Source organism: Alternaria postmessia (genome assembly GCF_024291825.1).
Source record: "Alternaria postmessia strain BMP 2775 chromosome Unknown scaffold_7, whole genome shotgun sequence".
NCBI classification, from domain to species: domain Eukaryota; kingdom Fungi; phylum Ascomycota; class Dothideomycetes; order Pleosporales; family Pleosporaceae; genus Alternaria; species Alternaria postmessia.
The window spans coordinates 400786-428016 of record NW_026260080.1 but is presented as its reverse complement, the minus strand read 5'-3'; the positions used below and the strand labels follow the sequence as shown (position 1 = coordinate 428016).

General features: G+C 50.5%; 7 protein-coding genes across 7 annotated transcripts; 3 read left to right on the top strand and 4 right to left on the bottom strand.

Annotated features, from left to right (window-relative positions):
- Nucleotides 1-327: 327 nt before the first annotated feature.
- J4E82_001905 (uncharacterized protein) lies at nt 328-1332 on the top strand (the record flags this gene model as incomplete). The annotated part of the gene is made up of 1 exon (XM_051728212.1): nt 328-1332. One exon carries the CDS (start codon nt 328-330, stop codon nt 1330-1332), a length of 1005 nt encoding a protein of 334 aa, XP_051592094.1.
- A 238-nt stretch (nt 1333-1570) lies between these two features.
- Nucleotides 1571-3506, bottom strand: J4E82_001904 (uncharacterized protein; the record flags this gene model as incomplete). The annotated part of the gene is made up of 2 exons (XM_051728211.1): nt 1571-3399; nt 3449-3506. 2 exons carry the CDS (start codon nt 3504-3506, stop codon nt 1571-1573), a joined length of 1887 nt encoding a protein of 628 aa, XP_051592093.1.
- A 563-nt stretch (nt 3507-4069) lies between these two features.
- On the top strand, nt 4070-9066 carry J4E82_001903 (uncharacterized protein; the record flags this gene model as incomplete). Its single annotated transcript, XM_051728210.1, has 3 exons — nt 4070-4306; nt 4399-6340; nt 6395-9066. The coding sequence occupies 3 exons, from the start codon at nt 4070-4072 to the stop codon at nt 9064-9066; spliced, it is 4851 nt and encodes a 1616-aa protein (XP_051592092.1).
- A 2296-nt stretch (nt 9067-11362) lies between these two features.
- On the bottom strand, nt 11363-13142 carry J4E82_001902 (uncharacterized protein; the record flags this gene model as incomplete). The annotated part of the gene is made up of 3 exons (XM_051728209.1): nt 11363-12205; nt 12573-12719; nt 12777-13142. 3 exons carry the CDS (start codon nt 13140-13142, stop codon nt 11363-11365), a joined length of 1356 nt encoding a protein of 451 aa, XP_051592091.1.
- A 340-nt stretch (nt 13143-13482) lies between these two features.
- Nucleotides 13483-17936, top strand: J4E82_001901 (uncharacterized protein; the record flags this gene model as incomplete). The annotated part of the gene is made up of 4 exons (XM_051728208.1): nt 13483-13585; nt 13872-14736; nt 14840-17330; nt 17382-17936. The coding sequence occupies 4 exons, from the start codon at nt 13483-13485 to the stop codon at nt 17934-17936; spliced, it is 4014 nt and encodes a 1337-aa protein (XP_051592090.1).
- Nucleotides 17937-18342: 406 nt separating this feature from the next.
- J4E82_001900 (uncharacterized protein) lies at nt 18343-20536 on the bottom strand (the record flags this gene model as incomplete). The annotated part of the gene is made up of 6 exons (XM_051728207.1): nt 18343-18563; nt 18619-18714; nt 18774-19297; nt 19368-19656; nt 19746-19787; nt 19858-20536. 6 exons carry the CDS (start codon nt 20534-20536, stop codon nt 18343-18345), a joined length of 1851 nt encoding a protein of 616 aa, XP_051592089.1.
- A 903-nt stretch (nt 20537-21439) lies between these two features.
- Nucleotides 21440-26819, bottom strand: J4E82_001899 (uncharacterized protein; the record flags this gene model as incomplete). The annotated part of the gene is made up of 3 exons (XM_051728206.1): nt 21440-22230; nt 22282-26642; nt 26755-26819. 3 exons carry the CDS (start codon nt 26817-26819, stop codon nt 21440-21442), a joined length of 5217 nt encoding a protein of 1738 aa, XP_051592088.1.
- Between the last annotated feature and the right edge of the window lie 412 nt (nt 26820-27231).

Below are 27231 nucleotides of genomic sequence, written 5' to 3'. Positions count from 1 at the left end.
AGATCCCACGATCTGTACCTTCCGATTCGCGTCTCAAATCACTATACACATGCTAATCACCCGAGAAGTTTGCAAAAAGCCATACTTCTCCTATGATGACATATCCGTATCATCTTGAAAAGGGCGGCTTGCGATGCAGCGCCCTTACCAATCCACTATGACTCTTACGTGTGGCTGTGATCGGAACAATTCACAGCGCCTGTTATGACGTCCCACGGCTCACTTCACAGAGCAAGTCAAAGCACAAGGTATTAACTGGATTAAGAGAAGCTCGTTCCGCATAATCTTGTCGCGATCACCGTCACAACTCTCTCTTCATCCCATATCATGTCAGACGCGACCACACGTGCGCACGTGGCGAGCCCTACGGCTTCGCTAATCCCTGCCGCCGATCTCCACGAAAATGTCCAAGCCTCACCACCTGAAGACAGCGACTACAGCAGCGACGAGCCCACCACAGCAGCCGCCAGACGAAGAAAGCGGAAGCAGCTTCGCAAAGAGGAACGCAAACAAGAGAAGCAAAGGCACGACTCCGCCCTTCCAACGCCCACGCAATCCGATACCGAGACTCCGGCGAACCAACCCCGCAAACCTTCCAACAAGTCCCCGAAGCAGAATCGCAGGCTTGTTGCAGAATCTGACGCTTCATCCATAACAATACCGCCAGAAATCTCAATGGCGAAACCCGCTGCTCAAACCGCTTACCCTCTCCTCGTAGCCTCCATCGGCAACCCAGGCTCAGCGTATGCCAATACACTACACTCCGCAGGTCACGTCGTCACCTCAGCACTCTCCGAAGCAAAACGCTATGAAGGCTTTCAAAGAGGCCTATCAGGCCTAGTGTCACGGCCTCCGACTACACACATGGCATTTGGTCTGACCGGGTACCGAAGAGTAGCAACAGACAAAAGCACAGAAGATGACTGGACGTTCTGGCAATCCACGTCATTGATGAACGTCAGTGGGAGTGGCGTACTCCGGGCATACAATGAGTGGTTACGTGGTTTACGGCAGGCCTCTGGAAGTGCGACGTTAGAAGGCAGACTAGTAGTCGTACACGACGAACTTGAATCTGCGCTAGGCAAAGTGACAGTCCGCGACGGTAGCGCCAGCGCAAAAGGTCACAATGGCATAAAAAGCTGTCAACAAAGCCTTGGAGGGGTAAAGTGGTGGAGAGTAGGCGTTGGGATTGGGAGACCAGAGAGTAGGGATCCGAATGTCGTAAGCAAATATGTCTTAGGCAAGATGACGTCTTATCAACGAGCACAGTTGGAGAAGACTGATGTGCCGGTTTACAAGGCGTTGGAGCTTATTGCTGCGGGAAAGAAATAAGGTTTTGGCATAAGCGAACGAGCATTTTCGATGGCGTTTGGGATGATACCCCATTTTTGCATAGTAGAGCGCTGTGTACGAGGTACATGAAGCAATGTATGAATATCCAATTGAATTCTGTAAACGATGAAGCATGTGAAGGTATCGTGCAATGACCCAGAACCCAATAGCCATGGTAATCCTATACTCCGGAGAAAATGCAACAAAACACTCTAGTATCCAATATTCGGATTAGCAATCAAGATGCAACAATCGAAGGACCGGCCTTCCTCAACTTCTTCCTCTCTTCGAGCCGTCTTCTCGCTTGCTCTTTGCGGTCGACAGGTAGCATCTGGCTACGATCATGCTTCACTTGTGCAGAACCTTCTGCATGGTGTGCGGTGACCTTCGAGAGATCGAACTTGGCATCGTTTCGAGCGGAACGGGAGGATGCGTCAGTCTTGGGTTCCTCTAGCTTTTGCTTCTCAGCTCTCTTCGACGAAACCGATGTTGCCTCAAGCTCTGAGACGTGAGTGGCCTTCTCCATCGCACGTTCTCTGCGTCGAGTGGGTTCGGCTTTTCTGTCGCTCTTCTCAGGCACGGTAGTCTTCTCGCTTGACTTAGTTGTCTCCGTTGACTTGACTTGCGATACAGATCTCGACACTCGATGCTGTTTTGGTGGCGGATTCCACTCAGGTCGTGAATATGGCTGACCAGTAGAGACTGGTAGAGCCATTTTGTCCATCTGCGCTATCGAACTGTTGTTGATATCCATCCAGGGATCGAGACCTGGCGATGGCATCGGCAACGGACTGGAGGGCAGAGTTGCGGTGGGCGCATTGTTCTCGTCGGCTGGATCTGGCCTGCGGATTTTCAGTGGCGATCTCTGTGGTTGCTCTTGCTGAGGCTGCGCAAGCGCCTTCTCTAAAGTGATTTCAAATGGACGTGCCGGTGCACGAGGTGATCTGCCTAGGATGATGGAGGCCTCGCCCTCTGCTGTTCCTAGTCTGGACGGAAGCACTGGTCGGTTCAGTGTATCGGGGATAGTACCACGGCGGTTACGGCGGGGCTTAGGTGACGAATTCTCTTTGGTAGAAGAAGCCATGCTGTTGTTCGCAGCATACGAAACTTCAAGGTCCATTTCTAAGCCACGCGTGGGCGATCGTGCATGATCTCTACTGGCATCCTCGTATATCTCGAATGGAGCTTTGTTCTGTTGAAGCTCAGAGGAAGATATTGAGCCTGACGCTTCCAAGACCGTGATTCGGGCTTTCAGCGCTGCAATTTCGATACTCGAAGACATGCTCTCGGCCATCGCTTGACGTAGCCGTTCCTGGAGGTCCTTGTTCTGCTGCTCTAGATCCCGCTCTCGCTGTCTGTACCGCTTGCGTTCCTGCTCAAGTTTGGTAGATAGTTCTGTGGCTTCGCCATCCTTCTTCATGGCGAACTTCTTAGCAAGCTGCTGCTTGGCAATGACCTTCTTCATCTCCTTTTCGCTGTTTTCCGCGTAGCTTTCGTACTGCTCCTTCCAGTATTTGCCAGACTCGGATCGTGGGGCACCCAGATCTATTGTGATGTCGCTGTCGTCCCTCGCCTTGGGCTTCTGCCCCGACTTTGGTTGCGTGGTCGTTCGCGCGTCGAGTAGGGCTTCGGTGAGGCGGGTACGCGGTCGTTTGTCACTTTCGGGGTCAAGCTTCAGGTGCGTGCCAGGTGTCCAAGGACTAGGGAACTTCCCAGGGCAGTCGTTGGGTATGCCGGTCTTGCCAATGTTGTCGCGCTTGCCTTCGTTATCTACCACCTGCGATCCGAATGACACCTGCTTCCTTCCCTTGCTTGCGGTGCCTGGCGTCATGAGGATGCCGCCTGGCTGTTTTGACGGCGAGATGGGTGGACGGCTCTGTTTCGGTGCGGGGAGCTCGAACTTTGCGTTTGCTGCATCTATCCTTGCCTTCCTTTCGCTCTTCTTTGAAGCATCTTTTGCCTCCTCAGGTGCGGGTGTTCCGAATATGGCATGCTTAAAAGCCTTGACAGCGAACTGATGGGCCGGTGTCTCTGGAGGTTCGATAAAAGTGGACTCGTAGTTGTTTTCTGGTGCTGTTAGCAAACCGCAGGAGGCGCGTAACACAGTGCGACGTACCAGGCTGGAGGTCTTCGATCACATTGGTGATGCGCGGGCCGGTAATCCAAGAAAACATGATGAAGCGTGTATCGCCGTTCGGGGCGAGAGTCGTGGGCCAGGCGTGGTGGTGAAAGTGATGGCGATTTCGAATGCGCTGGGTGGGTATATCCGTGTGTTTGTTTGGCGGGTTGTTTACTCGCAGAGAGCGAGGGCTGAGAGTGGAATAGGCGCCTTCGTGGACTCTGTACCGTCGCGAATGGTTCGCAAACACGTCTGACGTACCATGCGATAGACTGCTAGCGCATTGCCGGAATGGAAGAAGGTGCGATGCTGTTTGTTGTTCCTGCTCGTCGATCTCGAGACATGAGAAAGTCGCGTCCGGCGGCTCAACCTGTGCCTGCAGGGATAGCGCGGAACGGACCCATGGATGGCGGGGCTTCGCCAACATATCGCCCCCACCGACCGCTACTTGACGTGCGCTGCGCTGGCCACGAAGTCTCTATCGTCATTCTCAACATCTTTCACTGCAGTTTTTACCAGTCGAAGATGTCTGCAGTGTGAAGGGCAGCGGCTACGGCTGCTAGTCTCTCCGTCGATACCCTATATGACGGCCTTTTCAATCATCACCACTAGCCCACTATGGCACCGCTAAGAACACCAAAGAATAAGAAACAAACGCATAATGCATCTACGCCGACAGGTACGCCGACTGGCGACGATGAGATGGGCCCAACCAGCCCGTTCGGAGAATCGCGACCTCCGATGGTGTCGCAAACCTCCGAAACCTACGAGAAGGCACAAGAAGATGAGCGCGAAGTCTTGAAGGCTGTCTTCATGGACGACTATGAAGAATCAGAAGCCAAAGGTGCATGGAGCGTAAGTCACAGAGTTTCGATGTTACCACGACATATCAATTTGCTCAACGATGACTCGATCTCAGTTCAGGGCAAGCGCTAACTTCAGCATAGAAAACTACAGATCGCGTATTGCGCCTGAAGTTGTCATCCTTTTCCAACGAGAAGATTTCCATTACACTTTGTGCTAAACTCACTGCCACCTACCCTAAAACGCTACCCGAACTTACTCTAGAAGATGGTGGCAGCCTAAGAAAAAGCACCTGGGATAGGCTCTATGGCCTGCTAAAGAACCGAACTCGCGAACTAGTAGGCGAGGTAATGATCTACGACATTGCGACCGCCATCCAAGAGATACTCGAGGACGAGATCGCAGTCCGCGAGACGGACGGAGCTTACGAGAATCTGGATGCTGAGCGAGCAGTGCAAGAAGCTGCTGCAGTCGAACAGTTGAAACAGCAAGAAGAAGAGTTACAGAAGAAGCGGGACCAGGAAAAGGCCGAGGAAGAGCGCCTGTTGCAGCAGATGGTAGGCGACGAAATGCGCCGGAAAGACTTGATGGCAAAGCGCAAGAAGCATCGTGTATCTGCCATCACTCCGCCTTCGTACTTCCCCAGCGGCGAGAATGTCAACTACATTTCTTTCGACAGGACCATTACCGTTCAGCATGAAGATACTACAATCCAGTGCAACGGTGTTGAGAACCCACTCCCTTTCCGTTCTGGCCCTCTAACAGAACAGCTACTGGTCAAACCGGCTGGTAGTTCAACGACCCTTACGCTAGTATTGAAGCGGGCTCGAGTAGGAGGTGGAAGTGCTGCTGACCCTCAGTTGAAGAAGGCTATTATGGGGTTCGAAGACGAGATGGAAGAGATTAAAAGATTACGACAAGGCGCCATCTTATCCGTCCTGGACTTCAAAGTTGAGCACCTTCCTGACTCCGGGTGGGAAATCAGTGTCCTGATGGAACACGCTGACAGAGGGTCCCTAGGCGAGCGACTTGCCGATGATGGACCCTTGCCGGTCGCACGAGTTCGCTCCTGGACCATTGAGCTCTTGGAAGCACTAGACTTTTATCACCGCAACGGAATAGTCCATAAACGCGTTCATCCGCACAATATCTTGTTCAAGAGATCTTCTGGCGGTGGTATAACAGTGCTTCTGGCTGATGCTAGCTTCCAAGGTTCCTTATACCACCTACAAAGCCTGTATCAAGACGTGCAACCGACAAAACCACTAAGATCGTTCTACTGGATAGCACCTGAACTCTCACAGGATGCGCATCACACTCGTAAGACTGATGTATGGGACTTGGGAGTCACCTTCCTTCAGATGCTGTTCGGGTTCGATGCGCCTGGGAAGTACAACTCGCCTAAGGAGCTGTCAGATATCCTTGGCTGCTCGGAACCATTGCAAGAAGTCTTGCGCAAATTCTTCAAACCTGATCCCAAGAAGCGACCGTCTGCCTTCGACCTGATCCCATGCGAATTTTTGCGCGACGACGTGGATGTATACGAACGACCTTCCACGCCTGTACGTTCTAGAAACTCATCGACGTCGTTGGGTCGTTATAGGCTACGGCGTGAGTCTTCATCCGGCGTTGTTCCATCATATTCACGATACGCCAATGATTGGGTCGAACAAGGGCGCCTGGGCAAGGGTGGATACGGTGAAGTCGTGAAAGCTCGTAACAAAGTCGATGGTCGCCTTTATGCCATCAAGAAGATTAAGCAAAAGTCTGCAGCAGCACTGAGTGAGGTCCTCTCAGAGGTCATGCTTCTGTCACGGCTCAACCATAGCTGTGTGGTACGGTATTACACGGCCTGGCCAGAAGCTGAAGCCGATGACGATTACGACTCTGCATCATCAGATGGAGATGAGTCTGACTGGGAATCGGACGTTTCTCCAACCACGACGACAACAGATGGTGGCGGTCACGGGAAAAGCGGTGGGGGGTTAGACTTCATCAGCTCCAGTGGGTATCCTAAGATTGAATTCGGGTCCGACGACGAGTCGGAAGATGATGTTGGTGCAGTAATCTTTGGTTCCGATTCAGGTAAGTTTTATCTCATCTGAGCTTACAAACATATCATAGGCTGACCTAGCTTAGAAGATGAGGCTAGCCTGGGATCGCTTTCGCCGGCAGTCAAAAAACGCGCCATGTCCGATTCGATGCCTACCAAGTCGTCAAGATCAATCTTGTATATTCAAATGGAGTTTTGTGAGAAGCAAACCCTACGAGATTTGATTCGTACAGGTCTGTACGACGATCCAGACGAGTACTGGAGGCTGTTTCGGCAAATTCTCGAAGGGCTCGCTCATATCCATGGTCATGGTATCATACATCGTGATCTCAAGCCCGACAATGTCTTCATTGATATGGCTAAAGTCCCCAAGATCGGCGACTTCGGACTAGCTACTAGTGGACAATATCAGAGATCCGATACGAAGTCTTCCAGCGGTACACAGGACGGTGGCGACATGACGCGAAGCGTAGGCACTGCACTTTACGTTGCTCCCGAGTTGAGCTCTAGTGTTATCGGCGACTACAACAACAAAGTGGACATGTACTCCATGGGCATCATCTTTTTCGAGATGTGTTTTCCCCTAAGGACTGCCATGGAGCGTGACAAGGTTATTCGGTCGTTGCGTGAACGAAAACACGATCTTCCACAAGAATTTGAAACCCCCGAAAAGTCGTTGCAAGGTGGCATCATCAAGTCGCTTATCAGCCATCGCCCCTCGGAGCGACCAGGATGCACTGAGCTCTTGAGAAGCGGTAAGGTACCTGCCCAGATGGAGGACGAAGCCGTCAAGGAAGCTCTCAAAGCCCTTTCAGATCGCAACTCGCCACATTACGCGAAAATGATGGCTGCTCTCTTCTCACAGAAGCCTGACACCCAAGCGAAAGATCATGCTTGGGACCTCAGTGCGACAACCCAGACGATAAAAGCCAACGACGTGCTTCTGCAGAATCTTGTTAGAGACAGATTAGCCATGGTCTTCCGGAGCCATGGTGCTGTTGAGATACAACGTCAGGTACTACTACCTTGGTCTGATCATTATGCAGACAGCCACGTCGTAAAACTTTTCGACCCTTCTGGAACTTTGGTCCAGCTGCCCTACGATCTGACTCTGCCCTACGCGCGTAGTATCGGTCGCGGCGGAGTCTTTCTGGAGAAGACATTCACGATCGGTCACGTCTACCGTGATAACTACACCGGAAGTGCTCCACGTAGTAACGGCGAGGCGGATTTCGATATCTTGTCTTATGACACGCTCGACCTTACCTTGAAGGAAGCAGAGGTTCTCAAGGTTGTTGACGAGATCATTGATGAGTTTCCTTCGTTCCGGTCGACGCAGATGTGTTTCCACTTGAATCACGCCGATCTGTTAGAAATGATCATGGATTTCTGTAGGATCAGCGTCCCAAAGCGCGCAGCGGTCAAGGCGGCCCTCAGTAAACTGAATATTGGGAAGAACAATTGGCAGTTGATTCGCAACGAATTACGATCGTCAGACATTGGCATCCCATCGACCTCGTTAGACGACCTGGCGCGTTTCGATTGGCGCGACACACCGGAAAAGGCATTCGCGAAGCTGCGACGATTATTCGAGGGCACCAAGTACCTTGAACGAACGCACGTCATCTTTGCACATCTGAGTTCTGTTATCAATTACACGAAGCTGTGGAGTGTGAAGCGCAAAATCTACATCAGCGTGCTGAGCAGCTTCAACGAGAAGTTCTACTCTGGTGGCATTCTCTTCCAATGTCTTTTCGATACGAAGCAGAAAGAGGTGCTTGCTGCAGGCGGAAGGTACGACAAACTGATCGAGGAATATCGCCCGAAAGCCTCCAGTCACGCACACCCAGCAGCTGCGTCTCATGCCGTGGGCGTGAATCTAGGATGGGATCGGCTAGTCAATTCCATGAGTCGATACATTAAGAAACCTGAGAAGTCGACGTTTCTACGGAAACATGCCGAAGAAGATACCCCATCTATATCATGGATGCCACGACGCTGCGATTGTCTCGTCGCTAGTTTCGACCCCAATGTTCTCCGCTCTACGGGCATCAAGATGGTAGCAGACCTCATCGCCCATGGTTACACCGCCGAACTCGCTGTCGATGCGCACTCTATTGAAGACATCCTACGTCACTATCGCGACGATAGGCACAGCTGGGTCATCGTAATCAAGCACGGCGTTGCGCCCGATAAGCCTGAGTTGAAAGTCAAGTCCATCGCAAAGAAGGAAGACACAGATCTGCGCAGTCCAGATCTTCTGAACTATCTCCGAAACGAACTCCGAGACCGTGAAGAGCGCGAAGGGAGTGCAGCTCGCCTCATCAAAGCCGCCCCGCCAAGCTCAAACAACACCACCAGTGCGCCAAAAGCGAACGTTGATGTCCTCATAGCTCAGCACCGATCGAAGAAGAGCAACAAATGGTCTATTGTCGAGGCTGCGCAATCGCGCTCCACAGATCTGCTCTCCGCCTTCCAGTCTGCACCCATCGCCGCCATCGAATCGAAGGAAGAGGTGATGAACCTTCTCAAGGAAACACGCCTCAGCGACCCGGACTCATGGCGTTACTTCATCCAGAAGATGCCGCTTGCTGAGAGGAAGTACCTGCAAGAGCTGCATGACCTACTGCTAGGCTACAGGGCGAGGTGGGTAGAAAGTAAAGGCGAAGGGGGAGCGAACGGGGAAGGACCTGTGGGAAAGGCTTTTGTGTACAACTTCAGGACTGGAGGATGTCTACTTTATGATCTGGAGAGTTGATAGACGCAAGCAGCGAGCGCCGATGTAGACACATTGGAACGTTATCGCGCTTAGCCAGACGAAGCTGAATCCTATCGCAAATTTCAACAAACAAATCAAGATGGATCATGTGGATTGAGAACACGTCTCTACTAGTAACAGCAAGCTTGTGCGCACAGCGATGATTCGACTTGCGGAAGTTCCACTAAACATTTGCCCTACTTGTTGAGTCCATTTCAATGAGACTACGCGGACGTGTGCTTGTGCGTTTTACCTTAATAGCTTAAGGCTATTTCCTATCTGCAGCCTTCCTGTGGCATGCGAGAGGCCAATGGAGGGGGCCTGTGTGCCGTGGTGAGGGGTACTACTGCCATGCTTATTCCAGTACATGTGCTCTCGAACGGATGCGCCACTAGAATCCTCGAGCATGAATAGTCCTTCATTTATATTGTACCAATCTCAAGGCAATGACTACGATTTCTACAACCAATTTTCTGCAGCGCAACGCTCTATACGATGTCGAAAAGCCATATTCTCTCCGCTTCACCCCACCCTCAGCCTTCCCACCTTCCAACATCAAGCTAGCAAATCACAACATTACTGTCAAAGACGTACGCACTCGCCATGAGCCGCTGGACTTCTTCGAACATGGCTTCCAACTTTTACCCTTCCAATCTCAACTACCATATGAGCAATTTGACGATGATGATGCTGTAAAACGTGTTTACTTACGCGAGGTTGCAAACATCATCAAAGACTTCCTTGGGGCACAGAAAGTGCAAATTTTCGAGCATACCATTAGAAAGAGACATTCCGAGTTCCCGATCAGTACTGGAGAAAGCTATCGGTGGAACCAACCGACGAGTATAGCACATGTGGATACTACGATGGGCTGGGCGGTGGATATGGCAAAGCAGCTGAATCCTGATAACTCGAATATCGGAAAGGCAAGAATCCAGTGTGTTAAGTACGTGTTTTCCCGTATCATCAAAAACTTTTTGTCAATTGTTCTTTGAACTAAGCGTTATAGCTTTTGGAAACCGTTACGCGGCCCCGTGAAAGACTGGCCACTTGCTCTCTGCAATCCACACTCCGTCGATACGGAGAAAGATATGGAGCCGTGTGATCTAGTTTACCCCGATTATGTGGTGGAAAATCGACAGCTGTATTGGAGTGAAGGATTGGACTGGTGGTGGTGCAGTGATCAAAGGGAAGATGAGGCATGGATCTTTTTGCAGAGTGATACTGATGTGGACGCGGGAACAAAACCTGTGCCGCACACCGCCTTCGAACTTAGAAGTGAGAAGGGAGAGCCCCGGGAGAGTATTGAAGTAAGGGCGCTTGCGTATTTCGGTGACTTTTGATCTCTTGGTAATTCATCTTACAATTAAATATATTGTGTTGTAGCCTGGAGCGAGGATAGAGATACGTATCGTGAAACCATGCGAGGTCAAAGTACAGAGCAATTCTTGCGACAATGCCCTTTTCTATGACCCCTAACCTTGTCTTACAGCGCCAGTGTATATGCATTCGAATGCCATGTCCAATATCCTCTCAGTTGACCCCGTATTGAATATCATAGACCGTCTCGCCGTGACTAAATGGCTAATTAATGCCCTAACCTTAAATTATCGCGTCGAATTTCCAAGCTTGTGTATCGCAGTCTTGTTGCAGCCTATCGCTCCAGCCCAATTGATATATTACGATTATTTTGGTTGTGTGTCGCTCTCTTGTTCAACGCTCCAGCCATCTCTGGCGAAAAAATTGCCGGCGTTGCCATCAAACACCATTATTTCCCCTTTGGCAAAGCCATAGATTTGTGCCTGCTGTTGAGGCTCGCGAGGCGCAGGCCAGATCTCGCGCCATGGCTGTCGTTTCGGTTCTTTAAGGGCGAGCGTGTGGGTCGAAGGGGCAGCAACTTGAGAATCGGCGGCAGGACCAGTTGTGGAGCCTGTCATTGTAGGAATGTTCGGCGGGTGGACCATCTAGCGTAGGACTAAAGCTGGTTAGTGAATTGGAACGGAGCATTCACAATTGACGCAAGGTGAACCCTTCGCCTACAGTATGAGACATGGAATACATGCCAGTTTGTAAATTTACTCAAATGAGCGTGGAAGGTAAAGGGAGATTGCTGACAACGCGCTGCATCGTACGTGCGCCTCCAATATTTGCTTCCTCCTGGGATGGAGGCTGAGCTGGCAGTGTGCCGTGGCACAACCAATCAAAAGTGCATACGTCACGTCACCTGCATGGGAAAAGTGGGGCAAGCTGTTGTTACGTTACGTGCGGAGCTTCAAACTCTCCGGCCCATGCGCATTCAATCAAATCCTAGTTGTTCTGGTCTTATGTTAAAGCCATGCCACAACACGTCCTCTAATGGTTCAACAATGCGCTCGTAAACTCGCTTCGCAAAGTCCATATCGTCCCTTCCGTCATTCATGCTGTCCCACTCGAGACAAGCCTTTACCGCCTTCTGTAGCCCAACCACCACTTTACCGTCGGACTTCTCCAGCAAACGGATGGCTGCTGTTAAGTTTGTGCTATCATTCTGCGTCGAACCATCCGTCAGGTCGTCTGTATCCCAATGATCCTCTATCAAAGTTCCATTAGTGATCTCGAGTAGCAGAACACCCAGAGACAAAAGGATAGGGTTTGGATGGATTGAGAACAGATCATGCTCTTCATCGGGCACTATCTCTTGCTTTGTAAAGTCCATCGCAAGGAACGGCCGACTAACATCAGGATGATGACCATTATTCTTCCGAAAGAAGAAGATCTCATCCTTGTTCAACTCTGCATGCAGCCAAGGACCTTCTGAGCGATGCATGACCGCATGTGCTAGAGTCACAGCCAAGATCGACTTGTCACGAAGATTGCAGTTTTTCCAGCGCTGGTCACTTTCGAGCAAACTTTTTAGAGATGCGTCCAACTGATGGCGAATCTGTAAGCGCGATAGCCTGGCCTTCTGCTGCCAAAGCATGCCATTTTCAAACAAGATTTGAAGGCTTATGTTGGGAGTCTTTGCTCTCTGCAGAAGATCGCACAGTGACTCAGATTCGATGTTGCGACCCGGCAGTGCTGCATGAGAAGTGGGTGGTGCCTGGCCGCCTGCGAATCGAACATGGGGCTCGCTATGGTTATTCTCATTGATCTGATTTTCCTGGCTAACAGACTGTCAGTAGAGTTAAACACCGTACCCGTTGTAAATTTGCGACTCACACTTCCGTGATACGGATAGTTGTTTCTTTCCAGTGATGTGAATCTCGCTTATCGACAGGCACAGATACGATAATGTCGAGACTATCTTCGGAGTCATTGCTGTTGTCACCAGCGTAACAACAATTCCATAAGCACAATTTTGCAAGGTGCCGCGCGTTGCAGGAACAAGGCCATTTACTCGCCAGTTTCTTGAACAGTTCTTCCGGGAGTCTTTTCATCCTGTTGGCGGGAGTCTTCCGCCGCGCTGCACGATTCTGATGTTCAAAGATCTCAGTTGAAGAACCGAGCAAACGCTCTAGCTTCCATACACCTTCTTGTATACGTTTCATCGCTACATTGCGAGTTCTGTCATTTTGAGTAAATCGGAACTTTTCACGGGCTGATTTCGATGCGTCGCCGTTCTTGATCTTTTCCTCGAGGCGACGGAGCCTCTGAAGCATAGCACGCTGAGTTCCCTAAAAGATTTAGCCTGTGCTGTACAAACATAAGGGCATTTACGGTACAGTACTTACAGTATCGTCTTTTGTCAGCGCACTTGATTTCTCTCGTACGAGATCGTTTATGCTCTTTAACACCCGCTCCAGAATGGCTTGGAAATCGTCTGCGCTGTGCCCAAGTGAAATCTTGATTGATTCGGCCTGCGACATCTCTGGTTGTGCTCCGCTGAGCCTCACGCTGGCGGCCTTACTTTGCACTCTTTCCAAGATCATGTTGAGCAGAGTCAGCTCTCCATGCAGGTCTTGGTAAAAGTCCAACTGTTGATCGTTGCTGATTCTGGACAAGGTCAAAGCCTTGCCCTTTCTAAAGACGGTGCGGTGATGTTCAACCAGTACGATAACGAGTGGCACAATGGCCAAAGCAAGCTCAGCACCAGACATTGTGTTACGAAAGATAGATCTAGAGCCTTTGCAAGCGAAGGAGAGACTATTATCTGAGGAATGCCGAGTTTCTGACAGCACAGCCAACGATAGATCCGGTGAGCTGTCACTGATGAGGGCGTCATTGGGCTGACGGGCGTTCTACCCCGCGTATCTGCGATCCTAAACTACCAATACCAGCTACCTACCGCACACCATCAACTACGGATGAATCGCATCGGCAATTCTACTGGCCATCACTTCAGGTGTTTCCCACCGGACGAGGCTCTGCTGTCGCTTCACTCTTTATCCCCCATTCATCATTCTTCAGTCGTTTCGAGACATCAGTCTGTCCCCAAGCATGTCCCGTGAGCTTCGCACGGCTGCTGAAAGATGCCTCGAACAATTCAAGCTGCTGATCGAAATCAGCGCGGAGCTGAAATCTGCAAGTGAGGAAGTCGATGGTACTTACGGTACCACTTGGATTGAGGAACAGTATGTAAGGTTCAAGATATGGGCTGGCAATATCGGAGCTTTTGCTGAAGGACACGCATCACTCGACTACCGACTTCGTGATAGCCTAAGCACGCAGAAATTCATGCTTCAATTCCTTATCGCCCTGGCAGATTTTGTACACAGAGGCAAGTGAATCCTCCTTCACGGATGTGCTATATCAGGCGACGTGTTTTGGGGCCTCGGGAAGAATCAGGCTTTGTCGTGTATCATTACTCGCTAACTTTATCTTCTAAGCCATCGTAAGCTTGAGACCAGAAGAAACATCCGATGTGCTTGAACGTATTGACAGCCTTACTGGAGCGAACGGATCAATCGGAGATGGATCCTTCGATGACTCTACGTCTTCTGCAATATCGTCTTTCCAGGGATCGGAGACGAAGTCGGTTCAGGAAGAACTGGCACTTGAAACCTCGGCCGAGAACTCATCGCCAGAAAAGAGATTACCAGGCATAGAGAGAGCGATTGACCGGCTCTTCAGATTTTCTTTGTTGATCCGCCAACCTTCAAGATCATCTCAAAATGACAAAGCCGAACGTTTCATCATGAGAGATGACGATGGCAACGAATTGAACGAGTCATTCGCAGGGTTCGCTCGGCAGATAGTGGATCACTGCTTTCCAGACGCGCCTGAGTTTCTACGCGCAAAACTATCGAACGGCATAGTCATTCGGCGCAAACGTTTCTTGTACCGAAGGCGCCATCAGGAAAAGCTGTTTGGCGTGGATATATCGAAAGGGACTATGCGACAGGATTTGAAGCATGGCGACGAAACCGAAGAGATGGATGTTACAGTACGCGCTTTTCCACTGACGAATGAAGCCTCACCAGTAGACACGCTGGCGCCCAAGCGTCTGCGGGTTAGAGCATCTAACCCATCACATACCTCTGCATCTGCGCTTCAGAAGCAGTCTGTTCCAATTAGTATTGTGTTGGAGGACACAAAGTCGAACCAGACTACATCCTTCACTGCTACGCCCTCCGCGAGTGTACCAGTAGATTTGCCGCGCCCACCCAAGCCCGCCCTTGGTAGCAAGGAATTTGAATGCCCATACTGCTGTCTCATATTGCCTATCAAAGAATCAAGAGCTTCTCGCTGGAGGTATGTGATCGCGAACTCCATCAATTTACTTCCCATAGCAGTCCCGTTCCCTCGCTTGAGATTGGAAATATCTTACACAAGCTAAAAACTGATTCTAATATAGACAACATGTTCTGGAGGATCTTGAGCCCTATACGTGTCTCTTTGCAGGATGTCCAGATGATTTAAAGCTTTTCGAGGATAAAGCTACTTGGAAAGCTCACCTCCAGGGCCACCAAACCCGCTGGAGGTGCACATCCAAAGCTCATTCGGCAACACTGTTCACAAGTAAACAAGATTACTTTGAACACATGCGAGATCAGCACGCAAAGTCGTTTACCGATTCGCAGTTGCCCGTGTTAGCCAATCGAAGCAAAGTGCCAACGACCATGATCTTTTCACAATGTCCTCTTTGTTCTTATATACCGACCGAAAACGATATCGGAGATTCAACTGGTGCGAGTCAGATGCAGAAAGACAGATCGATATCCGAACGCATAGTAAGACACCTAGCGGCTCATCTGGAATTCCTTGCAGTCAAGGCTCTACCATGGCAAGACGAAGTCGAAGAGCATCCAGAAGGCCACTCTCAAACAGGCAAAGCCGACGATTTCACTGTACAAAGTGAGAACGGCTCTCGGGTCCTATCGTCAGACGATGCAGCAGGTCTGCAATTCTCCGAGGACTCTTATGGCAATAGCTCACTCGAATTACCCACTAGAAGTGGAGACACAACACCACTTCTCGGCTCATCCTATGAGGAAGACTGGAGTTTCATCGAAAGGCAACCTTACTTCGGCCATGATAGAGATGAGACCCTGCAACCTCTTCTACAGCGTCTCTTTCTTGAAGATTCGTCAACCAACGCATTTTCTGGACCATCACTTCCTGCTTACCAGGTGCCTGTAACCCCTGATAAAAATTTCTACGGCCGAGATTACGCGCTAGATGCAATGGAAAAGGCCTTATGCACGGCTATCAACAATGAGTCGACGGACAATAAGCCTGTAAGCTGGCCAAGATGCTATGCCTTGTATGGTCCTGGAGGTATGGGGAAGACACAGATCGCAGCGAATTTTGCGTCCAAACATAGAAACGAGTTCGATGCTGTTCTATGGGTCCAAGCAGAAGATGTTGGAAAGATTGCACAAGACTATAAGGATTTGGCGATCGGCTTAGGCTTGGTAGAAGCTGATTCCCGAAATGCAATGGACCTCGATTACACGAAGGACGTGTTGAAGCGATGGCTCGTTAAACCCCGGAAAAACAGATCTCAAAAAGGCGAAAAAAACCCGGAACTGGCTTCTTGGTTGCTGGTATTCGACGGTGTGGAGGATGGCGATGTTTTGAATGGATTTTGGCCATACAACGGGCCAGGTTCTGTGCTCATTACCAGTCGCAACCCGTACTCATGGTCAGCATCTCTCGAGCTGAAGCCCTTCAGCCTATCCGAAGCCACGAACTATCTGTTCCGTGTGACTGGAAAAGAACCAGCTCCTGGTCCCGAAATGGCAGCTGCAACTACAATCGCCAATCGTCTGGGTGGTCTACCGCTGGCCCTCAGCCAAATGGGCTCCATCGTCGCTTCTAAGGATATCTCATTTACGGATTTTCTTTACTCTTTCGAGGAGCGTGAGGGCTCACAAGCCTTCTTCGACTGGCAAACTCCGGACAAATTGCGCTCTCCCAGTAACTATCAATCCAACGTCGCATCAGTGTGGGCTTTCGACCGCCTTGGGAAAGGCTCAACACTTATCAATATCGTCTCTATGCTCGACCCTGATTCAATCCCAGAATCAGTGTTCACTTCGCCAGTACAAGAAGACGATTCTGTTTTGGTTCAGTTTGTTAAAACCAACTATGTTGCAGCACGTACGGAGTTGCTCGCGCGATCTTTGATTACCGGCAACAAAGGCAAACGAACCTTGTCAGTACACAGGCTTGTGCAAGATGTGGCTCGAGCCAGATTACGCCAGTCTGAGATGAGGTGTCACTTCCTGGCCTGTGTCGAGTTGATCAACGACAGGTGGACTTTCCAAGAGCTCACTTGGAGACATGGCATCGCTCGATGGGAAACTTGTGAGGAGCTGTTCCCCCATGTACAGCGCCTTAAAACTATGTATCCATCGATAACACCATCTCCTGACTCATTTGACGACTACGAGTTCGCCAGACTACTCATAGATAGTGGTTGGTACCAACACGAACGTGGCCAGTCTCTCGATGCTGTGTATTCCAACAACATGGCTCAGTCAATATGCGAATCCCTCAAGCTTCGCTTACTGGAGCATCCCGAATTTGCACAGAACAGTCCTGTGACACTCTCAAAGCTAAACTATTCACTTCTCGAGATAGCACACAACAGAGGATGCATAGCCCTTGAGATTAACGAGCCAAGCGACGCCCTACAGTATCTCACGATGTTCAACCAGGAAATGGTCAAGGAAAGCCTAAAGAAAAACCCTGAGGATATGCGTCTCGCCATCTCTTGGAATGAGTTGGGAAATGCGCACATGCTCAATCGTGATTGGAAGAAGGGCGAAGAATGTTTCCTCAAGTCCATTGAGGAGATGCGCAAATACCACAAGTTTGGTGAAACTATGATCTCGCTACCCGTGAGTACTATCTGTGTACAATATATGTAATAAGCGTTAACTTCGTTGCAGCTGGCTAACCTGGGTCTGGCGTACTGGCTACAAGGGAACAACGAGCTAGCTTCAAGCACACTCAAAAAGGGATTGAAAGACCGCGAGGATGAGTTCGGCAAGGAAGACCGGGTCTCTTTCATCACAGGTCGCTTCCTTCACGCCTTGGGAAACGTCGAATCCAGTCTAGACTATCATCGCCGCGCACTCATGCATTACAAGTTGACCCTTGGAAACCGTCATCACCGTACTGCCGACGTTTTCGTCAAAGTTGCAGAGCACCACATCAAACTTGGAAATTACGACATGGCACTCGCTCTTCTCAATCATGCTCTTGGCGCATTTTCCATTTCTCATACCTACATCCCAGAGAAGATGCGAGCGTGCTGGATGCGGTCCAAAGCGTTGAGTGCGCTTGGAAAGACAGATGAAGCAGAAAGCGAGTTGGCAAATTGCTATCAGGTTTATGTTAGATTACGAAGCAAGCGCGAAGGCGATGGACCGAAGATCAAAGACAGGCCGAGCGAGCTTGATGACGAGGACATCGATGATCTTATAGTATTCTGGTCGAAGTGAAGATACAGAATAGGGTCTCAGATACCGTCCTATCTTTGTCAGCATGCAAAAAGCTTAGGCAAGAGTGATACCGTCATTCAACTACAAGGTTCGGAGCAGTGAACTGGTGAGTCAGGCACAAGTTTAGCTGTGGAGCTATATCAGTTAGCTACGTGTTGCCCAAAAGGCCAACACGATAGTATGTTCTCTGTTTGGTGCTGTTCCATTCTTCAAATCCAAAGCATAGCGGTTAAACGCGTCATCAGGTATCCAGTTCTTTCACAGGCATAACGCAGCACCAAAACCATTCCCATATTTACCACTGCCACTCAGAATCCTTCGACCGTAGCCCATCGCACATCTAAACAGCAAACTTAGACCTTGCTCTCAACCTCGCACCGTATACCCAGATCAAATACATCCCGATCTAGATCGAGTCAGCTTGCGTTCGCCAATTCTCTGTTTCGTTCAGACTTACAATGCCCATAACACTCAACCCACCCAAAAGACTAATGCCTTTCCCTATACCTAAGTTGATATACATGGGGCGGGAGAAGAGCACGGAACCGAAAGCGAAACCCGAGCGACAAAAGTCGTTGCCTGCAAAGAGAGATGCAGCGTAGGTTGGGTAGGACATGGGAACATATGCTATACAATGGTTAGCAAAGTGAGCAGAAAACATGAAATTCAAGAGAAAACCTACAAAAGACAGCCTGGAAGATGATAAAAACGCTGGTCGAATATATGGTGATACCGATGGCTGTAGCGATCCAGTGTACGGAGTGACGAGCCGTCCAGCCTACATGTATCAGCATTCATGTCCACTTTAGCTGCTCAAAATTGCCGTCTGAAACTCACCAAAAAGGAACAATCCAACCGGCACACCGAAACTGGCGAATATTGCTGGCACAAGTCTGTGTTCCTGTGGCCTCAACCCTCTCTTCAAAATATCCGGTGTGAGATAGAACTTCAGATATGAAAAGTAAATCGTAATCGAGATGAAACACCCCACAATAATTGCTAAGAAGACTATCGTCATCTCGCCAACATTGAATCCATATATCTCAAGATACACCAAGGGGAAGACTTCGAAGAAGGAGTAGTAGATACCATAGGTTAGAGCGGAGTAGACGTTGATGAAGAAGAGAGCAGGGTCTTTTACGCAAATTTCCAAGGGCTTGATGATAGCATCTGCGAGTGTGGCGGAGAACTTGATGCCTTTGCGATCGATCTCTGTCTGCGTGTGGATGTTTGGGTTGCCTGTTAGTGCACGAAGGCGAGCAGAGCGATGCAGCAAGATGGTAGTAGGTTGTGTTTCCGGCAAGAAGAAGAAGAATAGGAGGAATACTGGGGCGGCCATCCATAGGAGTTCCCACTGTGACCTATGGATATGTGATCAGCATGAGACAACACGCAGTGCACATCACGAATTGTTGAAGGAAAGAGACATACCAGCGCCAATTCTCGGCATACACAGAAAACCCGGACAGAAGAGGTCCAAGTGCTGGTCCAGCGAATGCGGCTGCCGTCCAGAAAGCAAGACCATAGGGTAACTGCAGCAGAGCATATAGATCCTGCATACTTGCTCCGCCATTCGCTAAACACGGACTTCCAAAGAAACCTAGCAAGAAACGGAGGACGAGGAGACCGCCGAGGTTGTCCACTAGTGCAGCAGGTAGAGTCAAGATGGTGAAGAGAGCGAAGGTAGTGATGTAAGGTATGTTTCTGCCGAGTTGCGGGACTACAAGAGCTGTCAGTCAAACGTCGTATTCGTGGTGGTAGCGACCTATTCGGAGAGGAATGGGTGAAGACGTATGGGTATGCTCTTACCTTCACTTAGCGGCGCAAACAACAACGGTCCAATTCCGTAACCTGTAGATACGTTGTCAGCCTCATCATACCGTAAAACAATATCAACAGATAAGAACACGCAAGGACTTACCCAAAACATACAACGCCAACCCCAAACTCGCCTTGAAAGCACCCACTCCAAACCTCTCCATAACCAACATCTGACTGCTAACATAAATCGAACTCCCTGCATACACGATAAACGTATACAGACAGATCAGAAACGCCGTCCAAGCTTTCTTCCCCCGAGACCAGTTGTGAGGGTTGGCTGGATCGGTAGTGGTGTACCATTCTGCCAATATGAGACCGTCGGCTGTCTTTGTAGGAGCGATAGCATGAGGTGCTGAGCGCGTGCCATGGAGTGAGAGAGTGGCTTCGAGACGTTCGGCTTCAAGGCGTTCAGGACTGAAGGGGAGGGTATGCGAAGCGATTGTGGCTGCTGGGACACCGAGTTCTTCGTGGTCTGTTGAGGTTGAGTTACGCGAATGGGCTTTCTCAATATCTTCTGTTCGAGAGGGAAGCTTCTCTAGGTCGTCTGGAAGGGGAGCGTTAGTGGTCTGGTCCGGGTTTGGCTGGCTGATGGCGGTTGCGGAGTTGTTAGAGTGCGCTTGAGTCGTCGAGCCCGAGGCTCTAGTGTTTCTTTCAGTGTATGCAGGAGGAATCTCAAAGCCAGGTAACTCTTCTGGATACTTGAAGACGCGGTTACGTGTTGCGTAGCGAACGAGCTGACCAAACGGTGCATCGCGCACTATTTCCCTGAGGGTCTCCATACTATCTGAATGCTAGCGGGTGAAGTTCCAGCGGAAAAAGTGATTATCAGAAAATCTACTCGAATTTCTAGGCGCACCAATACTATTATTATATTGACAGGTGCTACTTCCAGCCTGATCGCCAAGGGCTCCTGCAAGGGATGGTCCCCTTGCTCCCAGCAATTTCACATGAATCACTCGTACAAAAACGCCCTTTTAATTGTCAGCAAAAAAGCCATTAGATATCAATGAATGGGTGTCATGATTTCATAGAATGTTCGATAAGGCAAGTGTGAGGAAACGCCGGAAAAGGCATGTAAGATCCGGAAGAAGCTTACTTTCGGCCACGTGATTGGTACATTTGAGGCAGCCACGCAGCCAGCGAAGTATATATCGCTTTTCGTTGACCGATCGGAACCAGATGTTGGATTATGGTAGGTTAGCTGGACAGACCGGACTTCCCAGCCTCTGGCTTGAATTAGTGATCGGTGGTCACCAATGGATTATGCATTCGGTCAGCTTCAAGCATCCGCCAAGATCCGATACAACATCTCCGAGCGCCGGCATGCACTTGCTGACGAGCACTGCTGACTGGAACTCATCATATCTGCGCAAGTTTAGGCAAATCACGACTTACGGATCTTTGGTACGTCAACGTGTCGATTATGCAGCGCGAAAAAGGCCGATTAGACTTAACTATGTGTACACTAAGAGCAGGCAACCACCCATAGGCTCTGGTATACGCCGAGACAATGAAACAAAAAGGAAATATGCTTGCGCCCTGATGAGAAGCGGCTCTTGATCGCTTACTTTTTTCTTTCCAAACCCCGTCTAAATTTCATCACTCTCACCCACCCTGTTCATCCTCTGAGCCCTATGTACAAGGAAAATAAGTGCGCGATCGTACGTTCGAAGCAGGGACCTCTATTCGGCAGCTGTTCTAGGCTTCGCTTCGTAGGCCGTCTTCGCGGTACTGGTCAAGGTCTCTAACTCTCCGCTTGTTTCGCACATGGACCGGAAAGAACCGTCTTGTTTCCGAACAAGATCGTACGGATGACCATATTCGATGACCTCACCCTTATCCAAAACAAGGACCTTGTCGTAGTCGATGATCGTTTGGAGACGATGAGCGATAGTGATAGTAGTGTTCTTGATCTGACGGATAGTCTCCTGAATCTTCGCATCGGTTGCGTAATCGATGGAAGCCGTGGCTTCGTCCATCAGCAGCACCTTGGGTGCCTTGAGTAGCGCTCGAGCAAGACAGAGCAGTTGCCTTTGACCTTGCGACAGGTTGGAACCGGACTCTGATACTGGGGAGTTCAGGTTCTTGAAAGGGTTCTTGTTTTCGGCCTCCATCGCAGCTTGTGCCGCAACATCGTCCTGGTCTGCGGGACGCCCATCGGGCATCACCAAGACGGTGTCTTCTTGTGTCTCACCACGCTCCCAGTCGCGGTTTGCGAGAATGGATCCAGGATTGGTAGTAGCGGCTGAGTAGCTGGCATTGACATCTGCAGTCACGGCGCCTGATGTAGGGACAGGGATTTGAACAGCGCGGGGTGGGGAGGCGGCTCCGGTAGGTGTCACAGTGCCAGATGCCGGACGTGATAGCGTTGAGATAAGGTTGACTTCGCGTAGTGCAGTGTAAATCTCCTCATCAGTAAAGATTGAGAAAGGATCAAGATTGCTTCGGATAGTGCCCGTGAACAAGGTCGGATCTGTTGGATGTTAGCACTTGCTGAATCTTGATAGACCATATATTTGCTTACCTTGCGGTACCATGACGACATTCTCCCGCAGATCATGCAGGCCAATTGTACCAACATCGATGTCATCAATCAATATCTTGCCCTTTTCGGCCTCCAACGCTCGGAACAAGGCAAGAGCCATTGAACTTTTACCAGCACCTGTCCTGCCCACTACACCAACCTTCTCTCCTGGAAGAATTTTGAAGGTCAGGTCCTTCAAGACAAGGTCGAAGTCGGTCCTGTATCGTGTACTGTAGTTGATGAACTCTACGGATCCCTTGCTTGGCCAGTTGGAAGGTGGGCGGGTCTCTGGGATAACAGAGGGAGCCTCCTGGTCTACATCGAGGTACTCCTTGACACGCTCGACCGAGTTCATGTTCTGCTCGTTGGCGGAGTAAAGACGAACAAACCACAAGACGTTCTCAGTGAAGGTAACAGCGTAGGTGAGCGCGAGACCAGCGGCACCTGCATCGATGCGTCCAACGCTGAGCACAACGAAGGCTCCGGAGAAGAATGCGACCATAGCACCAACGACATCCACTCTGAATGCGAGCCATCTGTTAGCTGCCCAGAGATAGATGAAAGGTCGATGCTGAGTGTTAATCTTGTTCAAGTTCTCGCGAATGAAGCGGCGCTCATCACCGTAAGCTCTGATGGTCGTCATACCAGATAAAGTTTCACCAAATTGCTGATACAGCGGGCTTCGATGTACGGACTCCAATCGCTTCAGGTCGCGTGACGAGTTGATGTAGAAACGACCGATAAGGAAGTAAAGTATTGAAATGAAGAAAGCCGCGATCAGGAAAGCAGGCGTGATAACCGAGATAAGGATGACGATGGTGATGATAGAAGCGAAACAATGGACAACACCAATAGCGACAGGGGCCACCTCTTGATCGACAGATTCGATATCCTTGGAGAATCTGTTCATGAGCTGGCCGAGCGGGGTCTGATCGAAAAAGCGGAATTTGGCATGCGTAACTTTCTGAATGAGGCGTTCGTGTATGCGTTTGGATGCAGCTAGAGAACCACCAAACAGGAAGCCCTCTCGTAAGAATGTGATAAGCATGAAGATGAGTCCAAGAATGGCATAGACACCCAAGAAGTACGCCGAGTTAACATCTGGGTTCGGAGCGCTGAAAGTGGTTTGCATACTGTTGTAGGCATACGACTGCTGCTCCGGTTGGGTTGCAAAGAAAGGAATGTTCCAGCTGCAGGTGCCACTGTTCATACATGTGCCCATACCGCTCAGAGTCGGCGCGTGTGTCACTGGAGTCTGATGGTGTGTACCCATGACAGCATAACCCTTTTCTGCGTACGCGTTTGCCCACGTGCGGATCCAGAGATTAGTGGACACCGAGGAGATTTGTGCGGCTACGAAAGCGATAGTAGCACCAAGCCAGTAGTACCACGGGCCCATAGCCCGCAGATACATTGTGATGATGCTGAGCTTGACACCACCCTCGGCCTTCTTTTCCTCCTGGCTGTTGCTGGCTGTTGTCTTCTTAGCGTCCGGCTTGCCATTCACAGTGACATTGGCAGATCCGTTGGCGTGATTAGCATCACCGTTCGCCTCTTCACCTGCATCCGAGGAAGGCTCTTGAGAAGAAGGCTTGGAAGCACCTCGTGAGGCGGGCCGTGATTTTGTGAGATCTTCTGTGAGCTTTCCGGAGGCGATGACTTCGTCTGCTGTTCCTTGTGCGACTATCCGGCCGTTCTCGAGTACGACGGCGAACTCTGCATGTGGCAGACAGAGACTGACATTATGTGTGACCAGGATACAAGTTCGATTGGCCATGAGCGGTCCATGAAGTGCGTAGTGGAAGATCCATTTGGCGGTGTGGGCATCGACAGCGCTCAAGACATCATCGAGAAGAACATGACGGGCCTTGCTATACAGTGCACGAGCCAGCGAGATACGTTGCTTTTGACCTCCAGATAGCGTTACACCTTTCTCTCCTACTATCGTTTCGTCACCGTTGTCGAGTATCTCGAGATCTCGCTTCAGAGAGCATGCCTCAATGACATCTTGGTAGCGCTTTTGGTCGAAATGGCTAGCGAATACGATATTGTCCTTGACTGTACCATTCACAAGCCAAGCTTGCTGAGCGCAGTAAGCGATACTGTCAGTGAGTCCTGTATCGGGATCGGGAGTCATGTCTTCTCGGCTGAGTCCACCTGGTAAGTAGACGCTTCCCTTGAGCTTCGTCATCTCACCAAGCAAGCCCATCAGCAATGATGTCTTTCCAGACCCAGTGGGTCCAACGACAACGTTCAGCTTCCCCACGCGGAAAGTTAAGTTGAGATCCATAAGCTTGAAGGCATCAGCTGAGGCCTGGTCCGCCATGTCCGTTCCGCCCCAGCTGAATGTACCATTCTCGAATCCAATGATGGCTTGGCCATCTTCGTCCTTCTTCTGGGTGATAAGCTGCGCGTACTTTTCGGTCTCAGGCTCCGAGAGATACTCCTCGATACGATCGACCGAGACCTTGGATTCTTGAACATGAGCAACCATGTCTGCGAGTTGGTCCAGCGGAATCCTAAGGATTTGAAACAATGAGAGAGCAGTAAAAGCGACAGACGGAATGAGCGCTTTATGTTCGACGTTCGTGTAGACTAAGAAAGATAGGAACGTGATTAGGACTGGTGAGCCCGACCATATCGTAGCTGCCACCGCCCACAGAATATAGCGCCGTCGCAGATGCTTGAGCTCAGTGTATCGCTTCTCGTTAACCAGTCCGATGAAACGCTGTTCCCAAGCAAAGAACTTGATGATTCGGATATTGGTAAGAACCTCGTTTGTGGTGTGGATACGAGCATCGGTAGCCGCAAGAATGAGCTTCTGAATCTTGGAAAACTGACGCGCGACATACATGTTGATAGGAAGCAGGAAGACCATCATGCCGATACCAGCAATCGAGCTGTAGCCCAGGATGCGGTAAAGTAAGAAGACAGCCACAACGACTTGGACTGGAGTGTTCGCCCAGAGAAAATGGAGATAGGCGCAGATTTCGCTGACCTTGAAAGCGTCGACAGCCATAAGGTTGATGATGGCACCGGTTGTGACCTGAGCGTCAGACACAGGCTTTGTGGCGTCTTCTTCTTTGGCGGCTCCATTCGCCTTCTTCTTGTTCTTGCCGAAAGTGAACATGCGCTTCAATCCCTTTGGCTCTTCGTCTTGCTCCTGTTTCTTCTTTTCCTCGCCCAACGTCTTCTCAGTAGTAGCTGCTGCTCGACGCTTGAGTGCTTTGGCATAAATCTCTCCAATGATAACGGCACGTAGACGAATGCAAATCTTTCGACCGAGCCATAGCGCTTGACCATCTGCAAGTGCGGACAAACTGCCAGAGACGAAAAGCAGAATGACGTAGAACCATGCGGCGTTGGCGGGTGTCAAGTCGGGCTTCTCAACGTACTCCAGGATAACCTTTAGAAGCAGTGTCGGGGCGAAAGTAAGGAAACCGGAAATGGCAGCCCAACCTGCCTGGATGAGTAGGCCTCGTTTGAAGTGCTTTAGAAGGTGGTAGGCCAAGCCTGAGGTTTTCTTGACTTGACGGTAGTTCGCGATGACCGCTGCGGCCTTGTCCTTGGAAGGCAGATTCCAGACATCGGTAAGCTCGTATGTCTTTTTGTATCCAGTCCAAACGATTGGGTCCACCCAGCTGAAAGTAGCAAGGGAGAAAACACTGGCGACAGGTTCCCGAGCAGGCGCGATGTCGCCCTCGTACTCCAATTCTACTGCCTTGTTGCCTTTTCTAGAGCACAGAGAGATGAGAAACAGTAGCGAAACGAGGACGAAATCACCAATCATAAGCTTCTGGTGTAGAGACGATCGCGGATGGATAATGGCTGATCGGAACAGGAGGACGCTAAAGACCCATTGGAAGCCGTAGATGAAGGCAGTGTGGTACCAGAGATGGGGGAATGAGAACCTGCTCGTGCTAGAGAGGAGCAGTCGCAGGGACGCTAGAGTGGCGATGTAGGCCCAAACAGCGACATTGGCAATGGCAGCGAGTTTGCCGTGCTTGCCCCATACATTGGTCAACAGCACAGTGACATGAAGTCCAAGCTGTGCCAGGACCGCCAGCTCTTCGAGTATAACGACCGTGAGTTCTCCGCGAGGTTTATCTACAGCCATGGTGGATACCGTGTTGACTGCTTGGAGCGCAAGGTCTTCATTCCGCTCCAGTTCGTCGTCGGCCTCGCTGTCGGCTTCGTCGCCATCGTAGTGGCGACTTCGGTAGGACCAGACATTGCCGGGATCTTCGAGGACGCTGTAGGCGTGGTAGTACTTGGAGGCGGTGGCGGCGAAGTAGAGTTGGACCAGTAGGTAAGCGACGGATACTCCGCATACGATGAGAGGGAACAATGTTTGGAGATAGCTGTGACGTGTTAGCCTTCAGAGTCGTTCGTGGTGGCGCATCGCCAATCGGACGGCTGCAGTGGCATCTGAGACAGCGCGTGGGATAGCGCAAGCCAAAAAGAAGCACCTACTCTTGCTCGAAACACCTGGAAAAGTCGTCTCTGCCCCAGAGCGGGCCTCGACAGTGGGCGAACATGCTGTCTGCCGCTGCGAGTTGTACGAGACCTGTTGTGACCTGTGGTGGTGTTCAAACCCTCCAGCACTCGCACTCGTTATTGACGGCTGTTGAGGCGCATTGGGACCTGAAGAGGGGCCGGGGAGTGTATTCGCGCCTTCTGCTCGATTGCGCCGAAGTAAACAAACGTTCGACAGGGGCCTCCAGGCAGGTGCGTCCAGGATACGGTGGTTTGCGAAGAAAGATGCTGCTTCTTCGGTTTGCGCTTCTAGTTGCCGCAAGAGCCTTTCCAGATCCGCACTGACGTTCACGCGCGTGCGCGAATCGACGAATGATGTAATTAGAGATTTCAGCCGATGTGCAACCGAGGCCGGGCTGATCTGATTAGATAGCGGACGATCAGATAACTGCTGCTCTATGGACGACGGGTGCA